The 19,781-nt window shown below is 39.8% G+C and overlaps 1 protein-coding gene across 1 annotated transcript; it reads right to left on the bottom strand.

Moving 5' to 3' along the window:
- Positions 1-5,089: 5,089 nt before the first annotated feature.
- Positions 5,090-19,254, bottom strand: L1TD1 (LINE1 type transposase domain containing 1). Its single transcript, XM_008139524.3, has 4 exons — positions 19,248-19,254; positions 9,587-10,638; positions 6,398-6,529; positions 5,090-6,355 (listed from the first exon to the last, which is right to left on the bottom strand). The coding sequence occupies exons 1-4, from the start codon at positions 19,252-19,254 to the stop codon at positions 5,090-5,092; spliced, it is 2,457 nt and encodes an 818-aa protein (XP_008137746.3).
- Between the last annotated feature and the right edge of the window lie 527 nt (positions 19,255-19,781).

The following is a 19,781-nucleotide window of genomic DNA, read 5'->3' as shown; positions in this document are numbered from 1 at the left end:
GTTCTCCCAAAGATGGGCAGAATTCAACAGAGCCTGTTCAGGAGTAGGACTATAATCACGCTGTGAGGAACTATTAAGTTCCAGAAAAAAAATAACATCATGAATATAATTAATGTTTTTAATTTCATTGGCTTTGCAGCTTTGTTTGAAATTCAGTTATAAGACTGTTTCCATTTTATAGTTTGTGTAAGAGCTTTAAGCCCAAGGAATTTAAAAATACACAAAGCTTGGCTGGCATAAGTAACTTTATAATGAAAAATTTTATAACAATCTTTTTCTTTAAAAAATGTCAGGCAGACCTGCAAGATCTTGGAGTAGGCAGGCATCCTGCTGCTGGACCTTGAGAGACACCTCATTAGCCTTAACATACATGTCCAAGTAGGTATCTGGCCTGGCTCCTCACCTGTGCACCCCACTGAATATAGAGTCAGTCCCATCCATTTGTGCACCTGGAGACCGCCACTCCCAAGGCCTTTTTCCTTTGCAGTCTGTCCTGATGCGGCCAAGGTGGTGGGCTGCCGATGTCATCTCATCAGGGGCAACTGAAACTTTTATATCTAAGAACATCTGGCTGCCCTGGCTGGGTAGCTCAGTTAGTTAGAGTGTCATCTCGACAAACTGAGGTTTTGGGTTTGATCCCCGGTCAGTAAACATACAGGCATCAACCAATGAATGCATAAGTAAGTGAAACAAATCAATGCTTCTTCTCTCTCTCTCAAATAAAACACACACACATACACACACAAAACTCAAACAAACAAAAAGCATTTGGCTGGCATCCCCACTGTCCTATGGAGTAAGAAGACCTGAAAACTTTGCCTGTCTCTCAAACAAATCTTGTTTAGATAGTGTGTTAAAAGGGAGAGAAAGACAGCCGCCAATCATATTGATGGGACAGGCCCACTTTTACCAGATGAAATGTACTTGCATAATTCAAACTTTTTAGAAAATCATTCACCCATTGGGGGAAAAAAACTGAAGAAATCATGAAGGCAGGCAAGGAATTTCCAGGGATGCTCCATTCCTATCTTTATCATATCCACACAAATATTCAAAGTATAAACACATTTAGTCTAAAACTTGTGGAGTTGAGTCATGCTGCTAGATGTTAGATGTTGGTCTATTTGAAGTATTTCTGATGAATACTGAGGGTTGTCTAGATGTGCTTGAAACTTCAACTTTTGTGCCCATAAAAGTTCCAGTACAGTGTTTATTTTAAAGGTATTATTAAGCACTCTTGCTTATATTCTCTCAACCTTACAGTATGGCACAACTATAAAGCATTCATGATCTTGGTACTGAACAGGAAAATTTCATCAGAGTGTCTACTTCTGTATTGTTTTATTATTTCAAAAGTTTAAATAAGATGTCTACTCTCATAGTTTTTCTGTCTAGTATAATAGCAATTCCCATGGTGTGCCAGGGAGGGTGAAGGAATTCAGGGTGGTGCCATCATTAAGGAGTGAACAGCAGTGATGTCTTTTTTTTCTTCTTCAGTGTTTTTAGCTCTGATGGTTAAAAAAGTTATTCTCCCTAAAACCAAAAAGAAGAGAAACAGAGGTGGACACACAGTTCCTAATCAAGCCTGAGAAACACTGGGGCAGGAAACCTATTTGCCAGTTCAAGGTCCCAAGATTTCTGTATTTCCAGAATTAAAGCTGATACATTCTGTGGCTTTGAAATTGTGGACCAAAATATCCTTTTATTCTTCTCTTTACCTTGGCAGGTATAGCAGATCTATAAAGCTCAAAAGGCTTTCTTGAATCTGGAAACCATCCGTTTGAGTTAAGAAGTTGGGCCTTTGCTTTCAAAGTGGAAATCTTAAAAGAAAGGACTGCATGAAGAATCCTGCCAGATGGAGACCCCTCCAAAAGCCTTAAATGTAGGCGGTAGCTCTTTGGGCAGGAAACAGGATTGCTCAAGAGACTTTGGAAAAGCAGTGGGTAGATTTGAGTCCACTCAATTGACCCATTAGGGCAGTGGTTCTCAACCTTTCTAATGCCGCGACCCTTTAATACAGTTCCTCATGTTGTGGTGACCCCCAACCATAAAATTATTTTCGTTGCTACTTCATAACTGTAATTTTGCTACTGTTAATGAATCGTAATAGAAACATGTTTTCCGATGGTCTTAGGCTCTGCAGCAGCAGCTCTCAACTTCTGGGTCGCGACCCACAGGTTGAGAACCGCTAGCAGTGTGTTCTAAGTTCCGCTAGCAGTGTGTTCTTTTTTTAAATATATTTTATTGATTTTTTTACAGAGAGGAAGGGAGAGGGATAGAGCGCTAGAAGCATTGATGTGAGAGAAACATCGACCAGCTGCCTCCTGCACACCCCCCTACCGGGGATGTGCCCGCAACCAATGTACAAGCCCTTGACCAGAATCGAACCTGGGACCTTTCAGTCCGCAGATCGACGCTCTATCCACTGAGCCAAACCGGTTTCAGCAGCAGTGTGTTCTAAGTTCCGCTAGCAGTGTGGCCTAAGACCATCGGAAAACACAGATGTTTACATTACGATTCATAACAGTAGCAAAATTACAGTTATGAAGTAGCAACGAAAATAATTTTATGGTTGGGGGTCACCACAACATGAGGAACTGTATTAAAGGGTCACGGCATTAGAAAGGTTGAGAACCACTGCATTAGGGGAATCAATCCTACATGAGACCCTGGAGATACTTGTTTGTCAAAGTATTTTGAAGTACGCCAAAACCGGTTTGGCTCAGTGGATGGAGTGTCGGCCTGCGGACTGAAGGGTCCTGGGCTCGATTCTGGTCAAGGGCATGTACCTTGGTTGCGGGCACATCCCCAGTGGGGGTGTGCAGGAGGCAGCTGATCGATGTTTCTCTCATTGATGTTTCTGGCTCTCTATCCCACTCCCTTCCTCTGTAAAAAATCAATAAAATATATATATTTTAAAAAAGTATCTTGAAGTACCTTACATTGTGAAAATAGAGTACAGGAAGTCACCCCAACAAAGTAGAGGCCCATCTGAATGACAGTGCAGGGCTCTTTGACGTGATCCTCATTATAAATACTCTGAAGACTACCTCTCTTCAGTGTCATTTCACACCCTCGGGAGATAGTTTTTTTTTACATTTTGTTTTGGACTTTACATCCTCCCCAGGTGGCAGAGATCACATTATCCAAGGCCCAAGGATGAAAAACGTCTCTAGGCTGATGTAGGAAGTGTGTACCCATGTTGGTCCCCTCCCAAGAATATCGACACGGGACATCCCGGGGTGGGTATCCCCAGACTTCAGTCTCCTTGAAGCCAAAACCCCAAAGAAACAGAAACCAATCTCACAGACTGAAACTTTGAACCTTTCAAACTCCATTGTTTTTGGTGAAGTAGCTGTTAATGACTTCATTATAAGCAGCCTGACCGAAGATTTGGCTGTGGGAGAACATTTTCTGAGGAAAGCCATTTCCCCTTAGAGATGAATCCCTCTGTAGTTCTCAACCCTTTGCCTGGTGTCATGTGTTCTGTCCCACATCTGCCCCTCAGAAATATTTTAGTATAAAAGCTTCACAGATCCAAACTTAGTCCCATCCTAACTTCTAGTTTAGTAGAAAATAGAGAATCTGGGCAACTTAGCCTTCACCATGTGGGCCTCTGAGTACAACCTGAGAAAGCATAGGGAAGGCAGTTGTCAAAAAAATTGGTTTTATGGGGTGACCTCAGACAGTGATCGGATCCTAAATTCCTAACTGGGCAGGTCATGAGGAGTGCTCACATCTAGGCCCTTTAACTTCTTAGTCTGTTTTAAACCAGCTGTCCCTTGTTCTTGTGCACCTAGGCTGGAACCTTTGAAATACCAGAATACCCCTCCAAAGGGGGCATAAAGACTCAAGAGCATGTCACCTTACGAAAATAGAGAACTAGCACTTAGGGCCAGGTACAGACAGGTGGCAGGGAGCACAAGGGAGTTCCTTGTGGGACTAACAGCTGTCTTGAGTGTGGTCACATAAATCTACACAAGAGGGAAAATTGCACAGCACACATGCGAGTGCATACTAGTGTCTGGTGGACCTAGTAGAGCCTGCATTCTTGTGTAGGAGGCTATTGCAGATAAAATGTGAATAAAGCAACATCGACCTCCTGATTCTTATACTGTACTCTAGTCTTATGTAAGATGTTGCAAGGGGAAGGAGGGTAAAAGGTATGTGGGACTGTTGTATCTTTGCAACTTCTTGTTAAATATTTCACAAGGGGTAAAACCGCCAAGCCACTAAGAGCAAAGCAGTGGAGAGTAGAGAAAGATAATGTGGTGGGTAGTTTTCCGGCCCACCCACCTCCAACCCTGGTTCTCACTCCAATCTGCAAAAGTGAATATGGCAATCAGCCTCATTCTGCCTCTGTAGGGCAGGAAGCAGGATGTCCCATCCACTGAGGACTCTTTATGTTGGGCACAAATATCACCTCACAGAATACTTAGTTGTAAGAAGCCTGAGACTAGAGAAATTAGTAATTTTCCTGGAGCTACACAGAATTAAGAGCTCAAAGCCAGATCTGCTGAGGCCAGGGCATTTAAAAGAACCATTTTGTAGAAGGTCCTTGAAGACCAGAGTTAGGACTGAGCTGAGAAAGGAGAGGCTAGTTTCAACTGCTGGAGAGAGGATACTTTTACTTATTTAGGTAAAATGAATATACAAAATGAGCCCTTGTAATAAGTCATGAAACAGTTATATCACCTTCTCCTTAATTTCTTCTTGTAAAGCAATTCATTAAAAACTGAGAAAAAGCTAACATCTAACATTAGGGAAGAGATTTAATCTCACCACTGAATGGATTTATGCAATAAAATATAAAAACATTTAAACCAGAAAAGAAAAATGTTTAATAAGCAAATACACATTGAAAGGAAAATAGTTTAATTAAGATTTTAAGATTCACATTATGATAAATAATAATTTTAATACACCCCTTAAATTTACCAACATGTAGGCACTATTTGTAATCTTCCTTTCTCCTCATCCCCAAGTATACTGTTAGCTGTCAATCTTGTTGGATAAAATTGTGGCATTTTAGTTTTCCTTGATTTTGGGAAAAATATATATTGTATGTGTTTACACTGACCCTGGGTTACTAAAATATATCCTCCAGTGATTCTTTCAAAGAGGGTATGCAAGAAATGAACTTTCTGAATTCTTCAATATCAAAAAATACCTTTGTTTGACCCTCAAAATCAAATGCCAATTTGGCTGGATATAAGATTCTAGGTTTAAAGCCTTTTTCCTTCAGACCTCTTATGATACTGCCCCATTGACTTCTAGCATCCAGAGTATCCAGTGATAAGTCTGCTGTCATTCTGATTCTTCTTCCTCTGTAGGTTACCTCTTTTTTCTCTCTGGAAGCAGTTATGATTTTTTCTCTATCACTGGAATTGCCAAATTTCACCAAGATGTGTCTAGGAGTGGGTCTCTTTTCATCTATTTTACTGGGTATTCGAAAGGCACTGACAATGTCCAGACCTGACCTTTTTAGCTCTGCAAAGTTTTCTTCAATTATTTCCTTAATTATTTCCTCTGCTCCATTCTCTTTATTATCTTTTTCTGGAATTCCTATCAAACGGATGTTTGAGCTTCTGGCTCTATCCTCTACATCTCTTATTCTTTCTTTAATTATTATCTGTTTGGCCATTTGCCTTGTATCCTTAGAGGACTCTTCAATTCTATCTTCTAGATTATTTATTTTCTCCTTAAGTATGTCTATTCTAACACTCAGTGTAGATAGTTTTTTATTTCCAGGATGGTAATTTTTAATATCTACAATCTCCTCTTGTATCTCTCTGAATGAATTAATTACACTTATCCTAAAGTTCTCTTCTGTTTCTTGTAGTAACTCTGTTTCCTTAGATGTTAGCTTATGTTTCACCAATTTTTTCTCCTCAGAATCTGAAGCCAAGTAAGTACAGGGAAGTTCTTTAAGTAAAAGTGAGGCCTCTTTTTCCTCAGTCTCGGAGGTAGTCTCTTCTACTTCAGAGTCCTCTTCTTCTGGCCATGGTAAGTACAGTTCCCTTTCCCACTCTGAGCTATCTCCCTCCTGTAGCTCATAACATTTTTCCTCTTCAGAAAAAATTCTATCCAATTCCTCACTGTTTAGTTCAATTCCATGTGCCATAGCAGAATACTGCAAGTCTGCGTAAAATTTGTTACATGATACTGAGGCCTTTTTTTCCTCCAGTCCTGAAGACTCTTCCTCTTGCTCCAATTCTGAAACCTCTTCCTCCTCCCCTAACTCTGAGATCTCTCCGTCTTCCTCCAACTCAGAAGCCTCTTGCTCCAGCCCTGAAGCCTCTTCTCCATCCTCCAAATCTAAAGCTTCCTCTTCTTCCTCTTCTAGCTCTGAGGACTCTTCCTCCTCCAGGGCTTCCTTTTCCTCAGACTCTGAAGCCTCTTCCTCGTGAGTCTCCAAGCTTTTTACTTCCTCTGTCTCAGCAACCTTTACCTCTTTACTAAATAGAAAGCTCAAGCCATCAGTGGTTGCTGCCACAGATCCATACTTAGAGGCTATTAGAGTTTTGTCCTGGAAAAAAAAAAATTGTTATTAAATCATGTGTGTCTTTTAAGGCAGTAAAACCTTTCACTCTGTAAATTAAATGTGACTGCTATTTGACAATTAGCAAATACCTAGAATATTATTTAAATGATTTGTTCTTAAAGGCTTGGATCCCCAAACAAGTTATTTCTACTATGGTCATCTGTCACACCTGCAATTACTCGTGTAGTACTTAGAACAGATTTCCGTGCAGCTGTGTATACTGTATTCCTTCTATAGTCCCAACCCTTAGTGCTTCAATAAGGACTTGTATTAGTGAATGGCTAGTTATATTTAGGGAGGATAGAGAGACCTTGTTATCTAACTTTAGGAAGATTATAAAACAATTATAACAACAAAAATCCATTTACTCCTCTCCCCACACACACATTTACTTTTTAAAATTTAAAGTTTTTAAAAGATTCCACTTGCAGTTCAAACTCTAGCCACACACAAGGAAAACATGTTTTGGTTAGTACAGGCTCAATTCATTTCAGATTTGTTCAAATCCAGTCTCCACATTTGCTACCAGTACATCAATGTTACCTGTAAAACAGGATCTGACCATAGCACTACTTTTGTCTGTTGTATAGGTTAAGAAAGGCAGTTTAGGTACTGAGCTTGAGGCAAGTCTGCAATGTAAATGTGGGCTCAACATTTCTTAGAACACTCTTCTTGGCCCTGAGTTTTTCACTCATTGCCATCTACTGGGAAAGAATGTCCTATTTGTTCAGTATTCCCATCTCCAGAACAGGTTAGGATCCTTCTGTTTATATTTCTGGGGAACAGCAATATCTGAGATTAAATGTTTATGCTTAAATAGTAAATTTGTTGATCCAAGTTATCTTCAAATTCTACTTTCATTTTGCAGAGGTTGAACTTGAAAATGTTAGGAGGGGCGGGGGAAGTAGGTGTTCTTTAGAGAACCTGTCAAAAATATTGGCTTGCCTTAGCCAGTTTAGCTCAGTGGATAGAGCATCAGCCTGCAGACTGAAGGATCCTGGGATTGATTCTGATCAAGGGCATATGCCCCAGTTGCCTGGATTGTGGGCTTGATCCCCAGTAGGGGGCATGAAGGAGGCAATGATCAAAGATTCCCTCTCATCATTGGTGTTTCTATCTCTCTCCAAAATTAATAAAAATATATTTTAAAATATATATATTGGTTTAATAATATAAATTTCAAACAAATAAGGATATTGTATGCTCATAAACTGCAAGAATATTGTTAAAATGTTATACAACCCAGAGAAATCTACAAATTCAATGCAATTTCTATCAAAATCCCAAAGGCATTTTTTTATGGACATGTAATCCTCAACTTTGCATGAAACCACACACACAAATCTCAGATATACAAAGCAAAATCTTGAGAAAAAGAACAAAGCTGGAGACACACTTCCCGATTTCAAACTATATGGTATTGACATAAAAACAAGAGTAATGAGGCAGAAATGAACTCACGCATATATAGCCAACTAATTTACGAAAAGCCAAGAATTTACAATGGGCAAAGGATAGTCTAACATATGGAAGGAAAGAGGAGAAGGAAGAGGAAAAAAAGAAGAGAATCTCTACAGAATACCTTTTAAAATTGAGATTATAACAATATTCAGGAAATAAGCTAGTGTTTTTAATGAATCAAGTATATGAGGAACATAGTCTAATATGCTATAACAAAAAGCTTTATATATGGAAAAGGGTAAAAGTCAGATATATCAACTTTAATGAACAACCAGATAGGTTTTATTAAATAAAGTTCTATTTGCATTTCCCTGATTGCTAATAAAGAAAATTTAGCAGACTACTTTACACATTAAAAATTGAACTTATTCCAGCCAGCCTAGCTCAGTGGTTGAGCATTGACCTATAAAACAGGAGCCAAGCCGAAACCAGTTTGGCTCAGTGGATAGAGCGTCAGCCTGCAGACTGAAAGGTCCCAGGTTCGAATCCGGTCGGAGGTGTGCAGGAGGCAGCTGATTGATGTTTCTCTCTCATCGATGTTTCTAGCTCTTTATCCCTCTCCCTTCCTCTCTGTAAAAAAAAATCAATAAAATATATATTTTTTAAAAAACAGGAGCCAAGGTTCAATTCCCAGTCAGGGCACAAGCCCAGGTTGTGGGCTCGATCCCTAGTAGGGGGCTTGCAGGAGGCAGCCAATCAATGATTCTCTCTCATCACTGATGTTTCTGTCTCTCTCCCCCATCCTCTCTGAATTCAATAAAAATGTATTTAGAAAAAGGAAGAAAAAATGGAACCTAATTACTTATACTTAATATTTCAGTTCTTATTCCTAGTAACAGGGCTTTGTTAAGTTCATTCAATTCTGTTTCATTTCCCCCTTTTAATTATTTAAAAGCTATTTTAAAAGATAAATAAATAAAAGCTATTGTTCTGGTTTTAGCTTTAAATATTTAGCATATATTTATCAATGTTAAGTGTATTTATCAATGTTAATCTCCTCTAAAACTATTCAGTCTCGCCCTAACCGTTTGGCTCAGTGGATAGAGCATCAGTCTGCATACTGAAAGGTCCCAGGTTCGATTCCAGTCAAGGGCATGCACCTTGGTTTCTGGCACATCCCTGCAGGAGGCAGCTGATCACTGTTTCTCTCTCAATGTTTCTAATTCTCTATCTCTCTCTTCCTCTCTGTAAAAAAATCTATAAAATCTATATAAAAAAATAAAAACACACCCTAGCTGGTTTGGCTCAATGGATAGAGCATCAGCCTGTGGACTGAAGGGTCCCAGGTTGGATTCTGGCCAAGGGCACATGCCTGGGTTGTGAGCTCGATCCGCAGTAGGGAGCATGCAGGAGGCAGCCAATAAATGATTCTCTCTCATCATTGATGTTTCTATCTCTCTCTCCCTCTCTAAAATCAATAAAATATATTAAAAACAAAAACAAAACTATTCACTCTTACTTTTGCCAAACTTCCAACACCAATTTAATCATTGCTTTTAACATCATGCTCTCACTTTTAACAATTTCTTAAAAATTGGTTTTAAGACCAACTAAATAAGCTCTACAGATTTGTATGCTTACCATTTTTTCTTGAATCCCATATCTTCTTCCTCCTTTCTTCCTGTTTTCATTTTCTGGGAATGCCCCTTTCAGTAATTCTTTCATAAAAGATTTTTGGCTGATAAATTTCCTGAGGTTTTGCATGTCTGAAAAAGTCCTGATTTCACCATCACATTTAAATGCTAGCTTAAATTGGCATAAAATTTTTGGTTCAAAATCATTTTCCCTCAGAATGTTGAAGACATTACTCCATTGCTTACTAATGCCCAGTGTTGCTGATGAAAAGTCTGCTGCCAGTGTTAGTATTGCTCCATCTTCTTTGGAGGCTTTTAGAACTTTCTCTTTATTTTTGAAGTTCTGAGGGATGTTTTCCTCTCTCCTTTCTTTGACTAATACATCCTCTCCATGCTCTTGGCCCTCATCCTCTCCTGTAACTTCTATATGAATGTTGCAATTTCTACCTGTGTCATCTGTATTACCTATGGCTTCTTCCATATTTTCTAGAACTTTGTGATTTTGTGAATCATCCGGGGACAGTTTTTTACCTTGGTTACTAGTGTAGTCTTTACTTTGGTCTAATTTGCTACCGAGTTTAACTATTTCACTTCTTTTCAAAGTCAAATTTTCTATATCCTCAATATAGTTTTCTCCTTCTATTTTCTCTACCAACCCTCTTTTTATAGATGTGGTATCCTTCATTTGTTGCAACTCTTTTGTGATATTAGGGTTCTTTGGATTTTTCATTTCAAGCATTGTAGTGTTTACTCCTAAAATTTCCTTTAGGTCATTTTTAAGAGATTCCCTTATCTCTTCAACCATTAAGTCCATATTTTCCATCAAGACTTTAAACTTACTCATAATAACTGCTGACATGTCTTTGTATTTTAAATCCAATAATTGAACCATCTCAGTTTCTATCAACTGAATCATTTCCATGTGGAAGCTGCTTTCTAGTTTCTTTGCAAGTGTAGGAATTTCTGATTGTATACTGGACATGGTGAATATGTTGTCAAGACTGGATTGTCTTCGTTTCCAGAAAAGTAATTCTGTTCTTGCACACCTGCTGGATTTCCCTTAAAATCTTTTTACAAGATCATCTGAAAAATTAAAAAAATAATTGCTTACTGAAAAATGCTTTAACCCCATGCAAGTTAAGACCTGAATGTACTAAATCAACCAAAAGTAGCTAAATAGAAACTGACTAGTTCTCCATACCATTAACTTTCTATTAATATTAAACAAATTACAAGAAAATGTTTTAAAAGTGCAGTATATCAAAATTTCGAAAATCTAAGGTGATTTGGATGGAATCTTACACAAAAGAAGTCCCCTTTTTGAAGAGATTCACATGAAGACTTTTTTCAAAACCAGCTGTCAAGTCAATTTGTATTATTTTCTATAGTGCAAATATTGACACTAGAGGCCTGGTGCACGAAATTCGTGCACTCAGGGAGCGGGGTGGGGAGAGGGGTCAGTCTCTCAGGCCTGGCCTGTACCCTTTTGCACAGATATCAGACTGTCACAGAAGTGGGAAAGGCACCCACCACCACTGCTGCACTCTCCAGCAGTGATCCCAGCTTTGGCTGAGCACAGTGACCACCAGGGGGCAGCCACATCTGACCTGGAGCATTATAATGCCTGCATTAAGCGTCTGTCCCCTGGTGGTCTGTGCATGTCATAGTGACTGGTGGTTCCACTGTTTATTTTTGCATATTAGCCTTTTATTATATAGGATATCCTGAAGGAAGTAGAATTAAATACCATGACCCCTCCCACTTAACACAGGCCCTGTTTTTGCTTGAGGAAACTTTTAGTTTGTTCATTTTTGTGTTTCATCATTGCACTATACTGCACAAGTGCCTAACCTTGAAAGAGAGAAGCCACCCCCCCACTCCATCCCCGCCATTCCTTGATGAGAAGTGGGATAGCACACTACAGACACTTTGGACAACACCTGGGATGCCAGTTCCCAAATCTCCCTCTGCAAAGCCTCAAAGATAATCAAGTTTTACCAATTTAGTTTACTTCTGAAGTACTAACAATTATGCTACCTGCTGATTCATCATAGTTGTCAAGAACCAAAATGCTTGAACTTGCATATTTAAAAAGAAAATCTGCACCTCTTTATGAGGATTCGGTTACTTATAGGAAGGATGTGGCTGTGGGGGCAGCCGCTAATCTTGGTCAGCCAAGCCGCACTCTCACTGTGGGAGTGCACTGACCACCAGGGGGCAGCTCTTGCATTGAGCATCTGCCCCCTGGTGGTCAGTGTGCATCATAGCGACTGATCATTCAGTAGTTCTGATTGTTCTGCCATTTGGTCTCTGGGCTTTTATAAATATAGATCTGATTGAAGGAGGAACCTAGATGGTGGCATAGCTAAATGCTGGTACTCGCTGTCTCCCACAACCACATCAAAATTACAACTAAAATACAGAACAACCATCATTCAGAACTGCCTGAAAGCTAGCTGGTTGAATGAAGTCCTACAACTAGAGAAGTAAAGAAGAAAGCTGAAACTGGTAGGAGGGGTGGAGGTGCAGAATGGGCTGGTACAACACCCCAATGTGCCATTTTCTTAATTGGGAGACTGTCTCTGTGGCCAGATGTGAGGAGCAAATGGTCCCAGCCCCACACCAGCCCCCCAGCCCAGTGTTTCAGAGCTGGAAAAGAGATTTCCCTGCAACTACAGGTTATAAAAACCAGTGGGGATTGTGGCTGCATGACACAGAGGTGGCTGGAGATCAAGGTGTTCCATCAAAAGGGCTGGCACACAAAGTTACTTGGACTCCCAGCACCAGGCGGCTTTCAGGGACCCTGACACATACAGGGAGGTACTGGATTGGCTGGTATCGGGACAGGAACTCAGGGGCAGCTTTCTCCCAGGGCAGAAGTGCTCCTATGAGTCATTGTTCCTATGCTGGGACCTCCTGTCATAGAGCTGATTGGCAGCCACATCTGACCTGGAGCATTATAATGCCTGGAGCACACTGTTTGCTCTGCCCTGAGGATTCCCTGAGAATCTGCCCCACTCAATTTGCAGCCCCACTCAAACTGTTTACAGCAGTTTTTCCATATAAATGGCCTGTCCTGACTCAGGATCCAGACTTTGCTAAAATATCTCAAACAAGCTGCAGCTGGTGACAGCATGCCCCAAACCTATCAATAAAAGGCCCAAGACCTGGCACTAGTACCCGCCTGCCTTGCTTCACAGTTGGGCCTCACCTGGGCACCTCTAAGCCCAATACAAATAATAGCAAATAGCAGCACTCTGCAGATCCCTCTGTAGCTCCTGCAGGGTGGCCCCAGGCAGTGGCCGACTTTGCACCTCCCTGTAGGAACTAGAGCCAGTACACCCAATGGACAGCTTCAGACCATAGCAGATTACAACTCTACACAACCACAAGCAACACCCTCAAGAGGCAGACTCAGTGAGTACTAAAGCCCCAGTGAAGCAAGTCCTTCTTCATAGGGGTGTTTCCTGCATAGCAGCTCTCCCACTGTAGTTGCAGCTGGTCTTTATAGCCAATTGTCCTGGAGGTCAATTCCTCCCAGTGACACCTACAGCAATCAAGTCTCAACTACAATAAGACTGTGCACACAGCCCACAAAGGGACACAGCTCAGGTGCCCAGTTCAGGTGACTGGGGAAGCTGAGCCACTGGGCTGTCCAGGAACATCTACCACACAAAAGCCACTCAACTAAGTCCAGGAGACATAGCAGCTCTACCTAATACATAGAAACAAACAGGGAAGCAGCCAAAAAGAAACATCACAAGTGAAAAAAAAATGGAAGCAAGCAAACTACTGAATATAGAGTTCAAAACCATGGTTATAAAGTTACTCAAGGATCTTAGTGAGAATGTCAAAGACAAAAAAGGACCAGTCAGAAATTAAGCATACACTAACTGAAATAAAGAACAATTTATAGGGATTCAACAGTAAAGAATTCTGATAATCAAGTCAACAATTTGGAATACAAGGAAGCAAAAAACACCCAATCAAAAAAGCAAAGTATGCCCTGACCAGTTTGGCTCAGTGGATAAAGCATCAGCCCTGTGGACTGAAAGGTCCTAGGTTCGATTCCGGTCAAGGGCATGTACCTTGGTTGCAGGCACATCCCCAGTAGGGGTTGTGCAGGAGGCAGCTGATCGATGTTTCTCTCTCATTGATGTTTCTAACTTTCTATCCCTCTCCCTTCCTCTCTGTAAAAAAAAATCAATAATATATATATATATTTAAAAAGAGCAAAAAGTAATAAAAATCCAAAAATATGAAAATAGTGTAAGGAGTCTCTGGGACAACTTAAAGTGTACCAACATTTGCATTATGGGGTGCTAGAAGGAGATGAGAGAGCAAGATATTAAAAATCTACTTGAAGAAATAATGACAGAAAACTTCCCCTACCTGGTGAAAAGAAAGGCAAATCTAGGAAGCCCAGAGAGTCCCAAACAAGAGGAACCCATGGAGGACCACATCAAGACACATCATAATTAAAATGCAAGGGTTAAAGATAAAGAGAGAATCTTAAAAGCAGCAAGTGAAATGCAGTTAATTACCTACAAAGGAGAACCCATATGACTGTCAGCTGATTTCTCAACAGAAACTTTGCAGGCCAGAAGAGAGTGGCAAGAAATAGTCAAAGTGATGAATTATAAGGACCTACCACCAAGATTACTCTTCATAGCAAAGCTCTCATTTAGAATTGAGGGTCAGATAAAGAGCTTCACAGACAAGAAAAAGCTAAAGGAGTTCATCACCACCAAACCAGTAGTACATGAAATGTTGAAGGGTATTCTTTAGAAGAGGAAGAAGAGATAAAAAATATGAACAATAAAATGGCAACAAATACATATCTACGAACAATGGAATCTAAAAATCAAAATAAACGAACAAGAACTCTAATGATCAAAATTAACTGGTGAATAACATAGAATCAAGAGGCCTGGAAACATGGAACAGACTGATGAATCTCAGAGAGAAGGCAGGGGCAGGAAGAGACTAACCAAAGATCCTACCTATGAACACAGCCAGTAGTGTGGTGAAGATCTGGGGAGGTGCAGGAACTGGGGTGGAGGGGGGATATGGGAGGGGACATGTGTAATGCTCTCAACAATAGAATAAAAAAATAAAGAAATGAGGTATCAAGCCTTAAAATATGGAGGACGCTAAAATGCATACTAAATGAAAGAAGCTAATCTGAAAAAATTTGTTTGTCAGTTAACTGCTAAAGGGATACAGGTATTTAAATTCTGAAGTAATGCATAAATCTGCCCTGGATAGTACTCAGTGATTAGAGCATCACCCTGTGCACCAAAGGGTCACAAGTTCAATTCCACCTCAAGAGCACATACCTGGGCTGTAAGTTCCATCCCTGGCCCAGTTGGGACGAAAGTGTGGGAGGCAACTGATTGATGTGTCTGTCTCACAACTATGTCTCTCTTTCTCTCTCCCCTTCTCCCCCCTTCCCATGCTCATCAAGGGGAAAAATATCCCCAGGCAAGGGATGATCTTATATAACAACAGCCCAATGTGCTAAGTGTCCGGTCATCCATTCAACCAATCAGAGCATGTGATATACAAATGATATGCTAAGGCCGCTCAACCACTTGCTATGATGTGCACTGACCACCAGGGGGCAGACGCTCAAACTGGTAGGTGAGCTTGCTGCTGGGGTCTGGCTGATCAGGACTGAGTGAGATGGGCCAGACACGCCCTGGAGCCCTCTTGTGGTCCCTTCCTGTCCCCAATTGTGCACCCGTGAGGTCCACCAGTCTGGCCTGTGCCCTCTCACAATCCGGGACCCCTTGGTGGATGTCGGAAAGTCAGTTTCGGCCCAATCCCACAGGCCAGGCCGAGGGACTCCACTGGTGCACGAATTCCTGCACTGAGCCTCTAGTAATAATATTGAAAGTAGTGCTTTGAAAGGGATTTATGGACTTAAAATATTATAAAAGTAGAAAGGATAAAAATTGGGTTAAATTGCTACATTAAAAAAAAATAATAAAATGGACCAAAATGTGAATATTAAACCTCTGGGACAATTGATCGAATGATTGAGAAAGGGTATAAATAAATAACACTATGAACAAAAAAGGATACAAGTACAGATAAAGCATAGTTCAAAAACAGGAGCATTATTATACTTTCCCAAATAAATTAAAAAGTTGAGAAGCAACTTTTATTGTAATATTACCCAAACTCTTGAAGAGATCAGCAGAGGAAATATTTTAATACACTCTAGGCCAGATTAACTTCAATAATAAATCAGAGGAAAATGAGTTTTTCCTCAAAACTCATAAACATAAAAGCAAAAATCTTAAAAATAGTAGCAATATTTTAAAGGATATATACCAAGATTAAGTTGGTTTATTCAAGAATGTGAGAGTTGCTAGAAAACTAAGGGGTTCCTCAAAAACTTAACATAGAATGACCATATGATCTAGCAACTCCACTGCTACTATTTAGCCAAAAGAATTAAAAACAAGGGTTAACTTACTTGTACACTGATATTGACAACAATATTATTCAGTCAGTAGCTAAAGGTCAAAGCAACCCAAGTGCCCTTCAAAGGATGAATGGGTAAACACAATGTAGTAGTATATACATACAATAGATTCTTTCCTCTTAAAAAAAGGAAGGACATTCGGACACATGCTACAACATCTTTGAAGCTTGAAGACATTGCACTAAGTGAAATAAGCCAGTCACAAAAGGACAAGTATTGTATGTTTCCACTTAGGAGGTGCCTAAATAGTCAAATGTAGAGAAAGTAGAATGATGTTGCCAGGGGTGGGGGCCGGGGAATGGAATAAGGAGACAGTGTTAATGGGTACAGAGTTTCAGGTTAAAAAGATGAACGTTTTGGAGATTGATGGTGGTGATGGTGGAACAATGTGAATGTATGTAATACCGCTGAACTTAAAAAGTCTTAAAGTTAGCATCAATTTATGATAACTCAAATTATGAGTGACAGGAGGTGAAGAGAAATGTATATTAAAGATCTTAAGTAAGGAAAAGGTCAAAAGAGGAAAGATAAAAACTACTAATAAGTGATCAATGGTAGTTACATACACATTTTACCCCTCTTTATGAAATAAACTAAAAAATCCAGCATCAGGAGTTGTACCTGAAGCTAATCAAAGAGACTATGAGGAAGCACCCAGAAAAGTGCACAGGGTGGGTAGGGCCTTCTATAGGGCTCCAGTACTTCAATGACAGGGTGAGGGCCTCGCCCCTTCCAGCTTAGGAGACAAAGAGAACTGTATGCCCCTTATTTGGATCTCGGTTTGAATAAATCAGTTGTGAAAAAGGAGAAAAATTTTAATATTTTTATTAAATATATATTTAATTAGCTGTTAATATTGTATTATTTAAGAAAATGTCCTTATTTTTAAGATACTTAAGTGTTTAAGGGTGAAGTGACACGATGCATGAGATTTCCTTTAAAAGATTTCAGAAAACACACGCACATAACTCCCAATAGATGAGGTATATGGGGAGATGCTTGTTCTTGAATCTGGATGGTGGGTTTGAGAGTTTATCCTTTTGCAGGCCTGAAAGTGCTCCCAATTTAAAAAAAAAAAATAATTAAAGTTTTAAGGAAAACCACTGAGCTCTCCCAACTGAAACACAGACTGCTCTGTATGTCCTACAACAGATACTCAGCCAGTAGATGTTTTTCTTTCTCTCCCTCTCCCTAAAAATCAATAAAAAAAACCCAATTTTTATAAAAGGTACAATGGTCAAAAGTCTGAGATAAAGCAAAGAAAAAATTTCAGTTATGATAATCCACAAATATCTTTGTGCACCAAACAAAGTGACTAAATTAAGCATGAGAAAGGAGCCAGCACAAGGATATTAGAACACGTTAAAGTCTAGATAAAATAAAAACTGCTCCAAAAAATAACAAAAATGTCATCAGATCAGTATTATAAAGAGAAATCAATAAAATGTTCAACATTTTAAAAGGTTCTATGTTTACAAGTTTCCATTTAACTGCATATAGAACAGATAATTTAAATACTTCTGCATAAAAGCTATGGGTGTACAGAGACATATATACATTGGCGAGGGATGTCCTCAGCATATGAAAGAAAAAAACCTTGAAATATGCTCAATTTTTAGGTACAGGAATACAAACCAAAACAGATTCCGGTGTTTGGAAAAAAACTGATTATAGCCAGTGTTTGGGCAAATTATATCCACCTTGAAAAGTGGAACTGAAATGTGAAAAGAATGTCATTAAAGGTAAATGTTAACCCTAACCCCAGGATATTTTTTCCATTGATTTCTTTTTTTTAAAAGATAGTGGAGTAGAAGGAGGGGTGGTTAGAGAGACACATAGATGTGAGAGACACATCCATTGGTTGCCTCCAGGTTCAAACCCCAACCGGACTGGGGATGGAGCCTGCAACCAAGGTACATGCTCTTGGCTGGGAATTGAACACTCAGCCCTTTGGTCCATGGGCCGACTGTTTTAACCACTGAGACAAGTGGGCCAGGGCAAGATAAAAGAAGTTAGTCATTTTCCTTTATTCTTCCCTAAACTCAGAAGAAACCTGTGGCGCCTGTATGTAGTGAAGAGATGCCACCCACACTCAAGGGAGTGGGGGCAGCAAGTTCAGAGAGGAAAATACACTAAAAACAGACTGCCCATTTTATTTCCAGACTGCCCATTTTATTTCCTATTTTAAAGTTAATTCACCTAAAGGAAATGCAAGTAAGTGATCAACATATAAAAAGACAGCTCAGCCACAAGCCAAGGAAATGCAAATTAAAAACCGCCTTTTTTCCTACCCAGGAGATTAAGGGGAAATTTACCCTCCCCACCCCATGCCTTGGGTGTTTGAACTCTTAAAGGTTTCTCACGGTAACTGGTTCTCTCTGGTCTGCAAAGTTTGCCCCCCTGTTGTAATATTGTTCAGAGTAACTTCCTTAAAACACAAATCAGAGCTCACCACGGCACCGAGTAAAGCCTCTGAAGTCTTCTTTGATGGCTTCCAAAGAAGACATATATAACATTGGGAGGGATGCCCTCGGCATATGAAAGAAAAAAACCTTGAAATATGCTCAATTTTTAGTTACAGGAATACAAACCAAAACAGATTCCCGCGTTTGAAAAAAAAACTTATTATTGCCAGTGCTTGGGCAAATTTTATCCATCCTGACCTAAAATTTGCCAGCTTTGCTCCAGCCTCGGTGTTTAGACCTTGCTTTCCACCTCTACTAGGGATTCTCACCCAGAGCAGAGAGGATTTCAGGGCATCTAGGACCGTGGGTGGGACAGAGACCACACTTTTATTTTTAGTTATCTCTGACTGCAATTTAGCATTTAAATTCAGTTATTAAAATAATACATTTGAGGCATAAAACATGTGAGCTTCTTAATCAATTATTTAACAAGATTGAGCGGTGGGTCTAAACTGCTTTAATTTTGAGGGTGTAAAACTGTCTCCAGATACTTGCAACAACTTGTGATTTGGGATGAAAACTCCTGTGCTTTCCAGTGGTGGCAGTCTTGCTTTTCTGCCAATAACACCAACTACCAGACTGCCTAAGCGCAGCAGGTTAAGGACACCCTCTTCCTAAATTATCTGCTGCAAGACTCATTCCTCCTAAGTGCAAAGGTCCATTCCCCCAACTCACTCTAACGTAGGCAAAGCCGGAACAGGCCCACTCACCCTCCATTCCCCGTCCCCCCCCAGAAAGAGAATTACTTAAATGTTATTTATCATAGCAAAATGTTCTATATCTCACATTAGAGTGATAGTAAATAGTAAAGTTAAAATTTAAATCAGTGGATAGAGCGCCAAGGGCAGGGAGGCTCCTCCCCGGCCCGGGCCCTGGTCAGGGTGTGCAGGAGATAACCAATATATATTTCTCAGTCTTTCCCTCTCTCTAAGAGTCAGTGGGAAAATATCCTAGGGTGAGGATTAAAAATAAATAAATAAATAAATAAGACACCACTTAAAAATTTTAAATCATGAAAACAAAACAAGAAATGATCATTTAAATACTGTGATCTTCTTCACCTACTTCATTTTTTAAGTGTTTTAAAATTGGAGGTGATCACAAATTAGCAGTGTTGCAGACACAATACAAAAAAAATTTTTTTGAGACATTTGGGAATAAACTGCTAATCTGATGTGTCTTCATTACCTAACACTTTCAGCGTGCATTTCCTACACACAGGGACATTCTCCCTCACAACCAGC

Source organism: Eptesicus fuscus, chromosome 9 (assembly GCF_027574615.1).
Source record: "Eptesicus fuscus isolate TK198812 chromosome 9, DD_ASM_mEF_20220401, whole genome shotgun sequence".
Classification (NCBI taxonomy): Eukaryota; Metazoa; Chordata; class Mammalia; order Chiroptera; family Vespertilionidae; genus Eptesicus; species Eptesicus fuscus.
The sequence above is the reverse complement of the archived record's forward strand: the minus strand, read 5'-3'. Positions and strand labels throughout refer to the sequence as shown.

Coding starts and splice junctions, on each gene's coding strand:
- L1TD1 (XM_008139524.3), bottom strand. Junction 6,530..9,586: donor ATGGGATTCAAGAAAAAATG/GTAAGCATACAA, acceptor TTTTTTTTCCAG/GACAAAACTCTAATAGCCTC. Junction 6,356..6,397: donor TGGAGACTCACGAGGAAGAG/GCTTCAGAGTCT, acceptor GAGGAGGAAGAG/TCCTCAGAGCTAGAAGAGGA.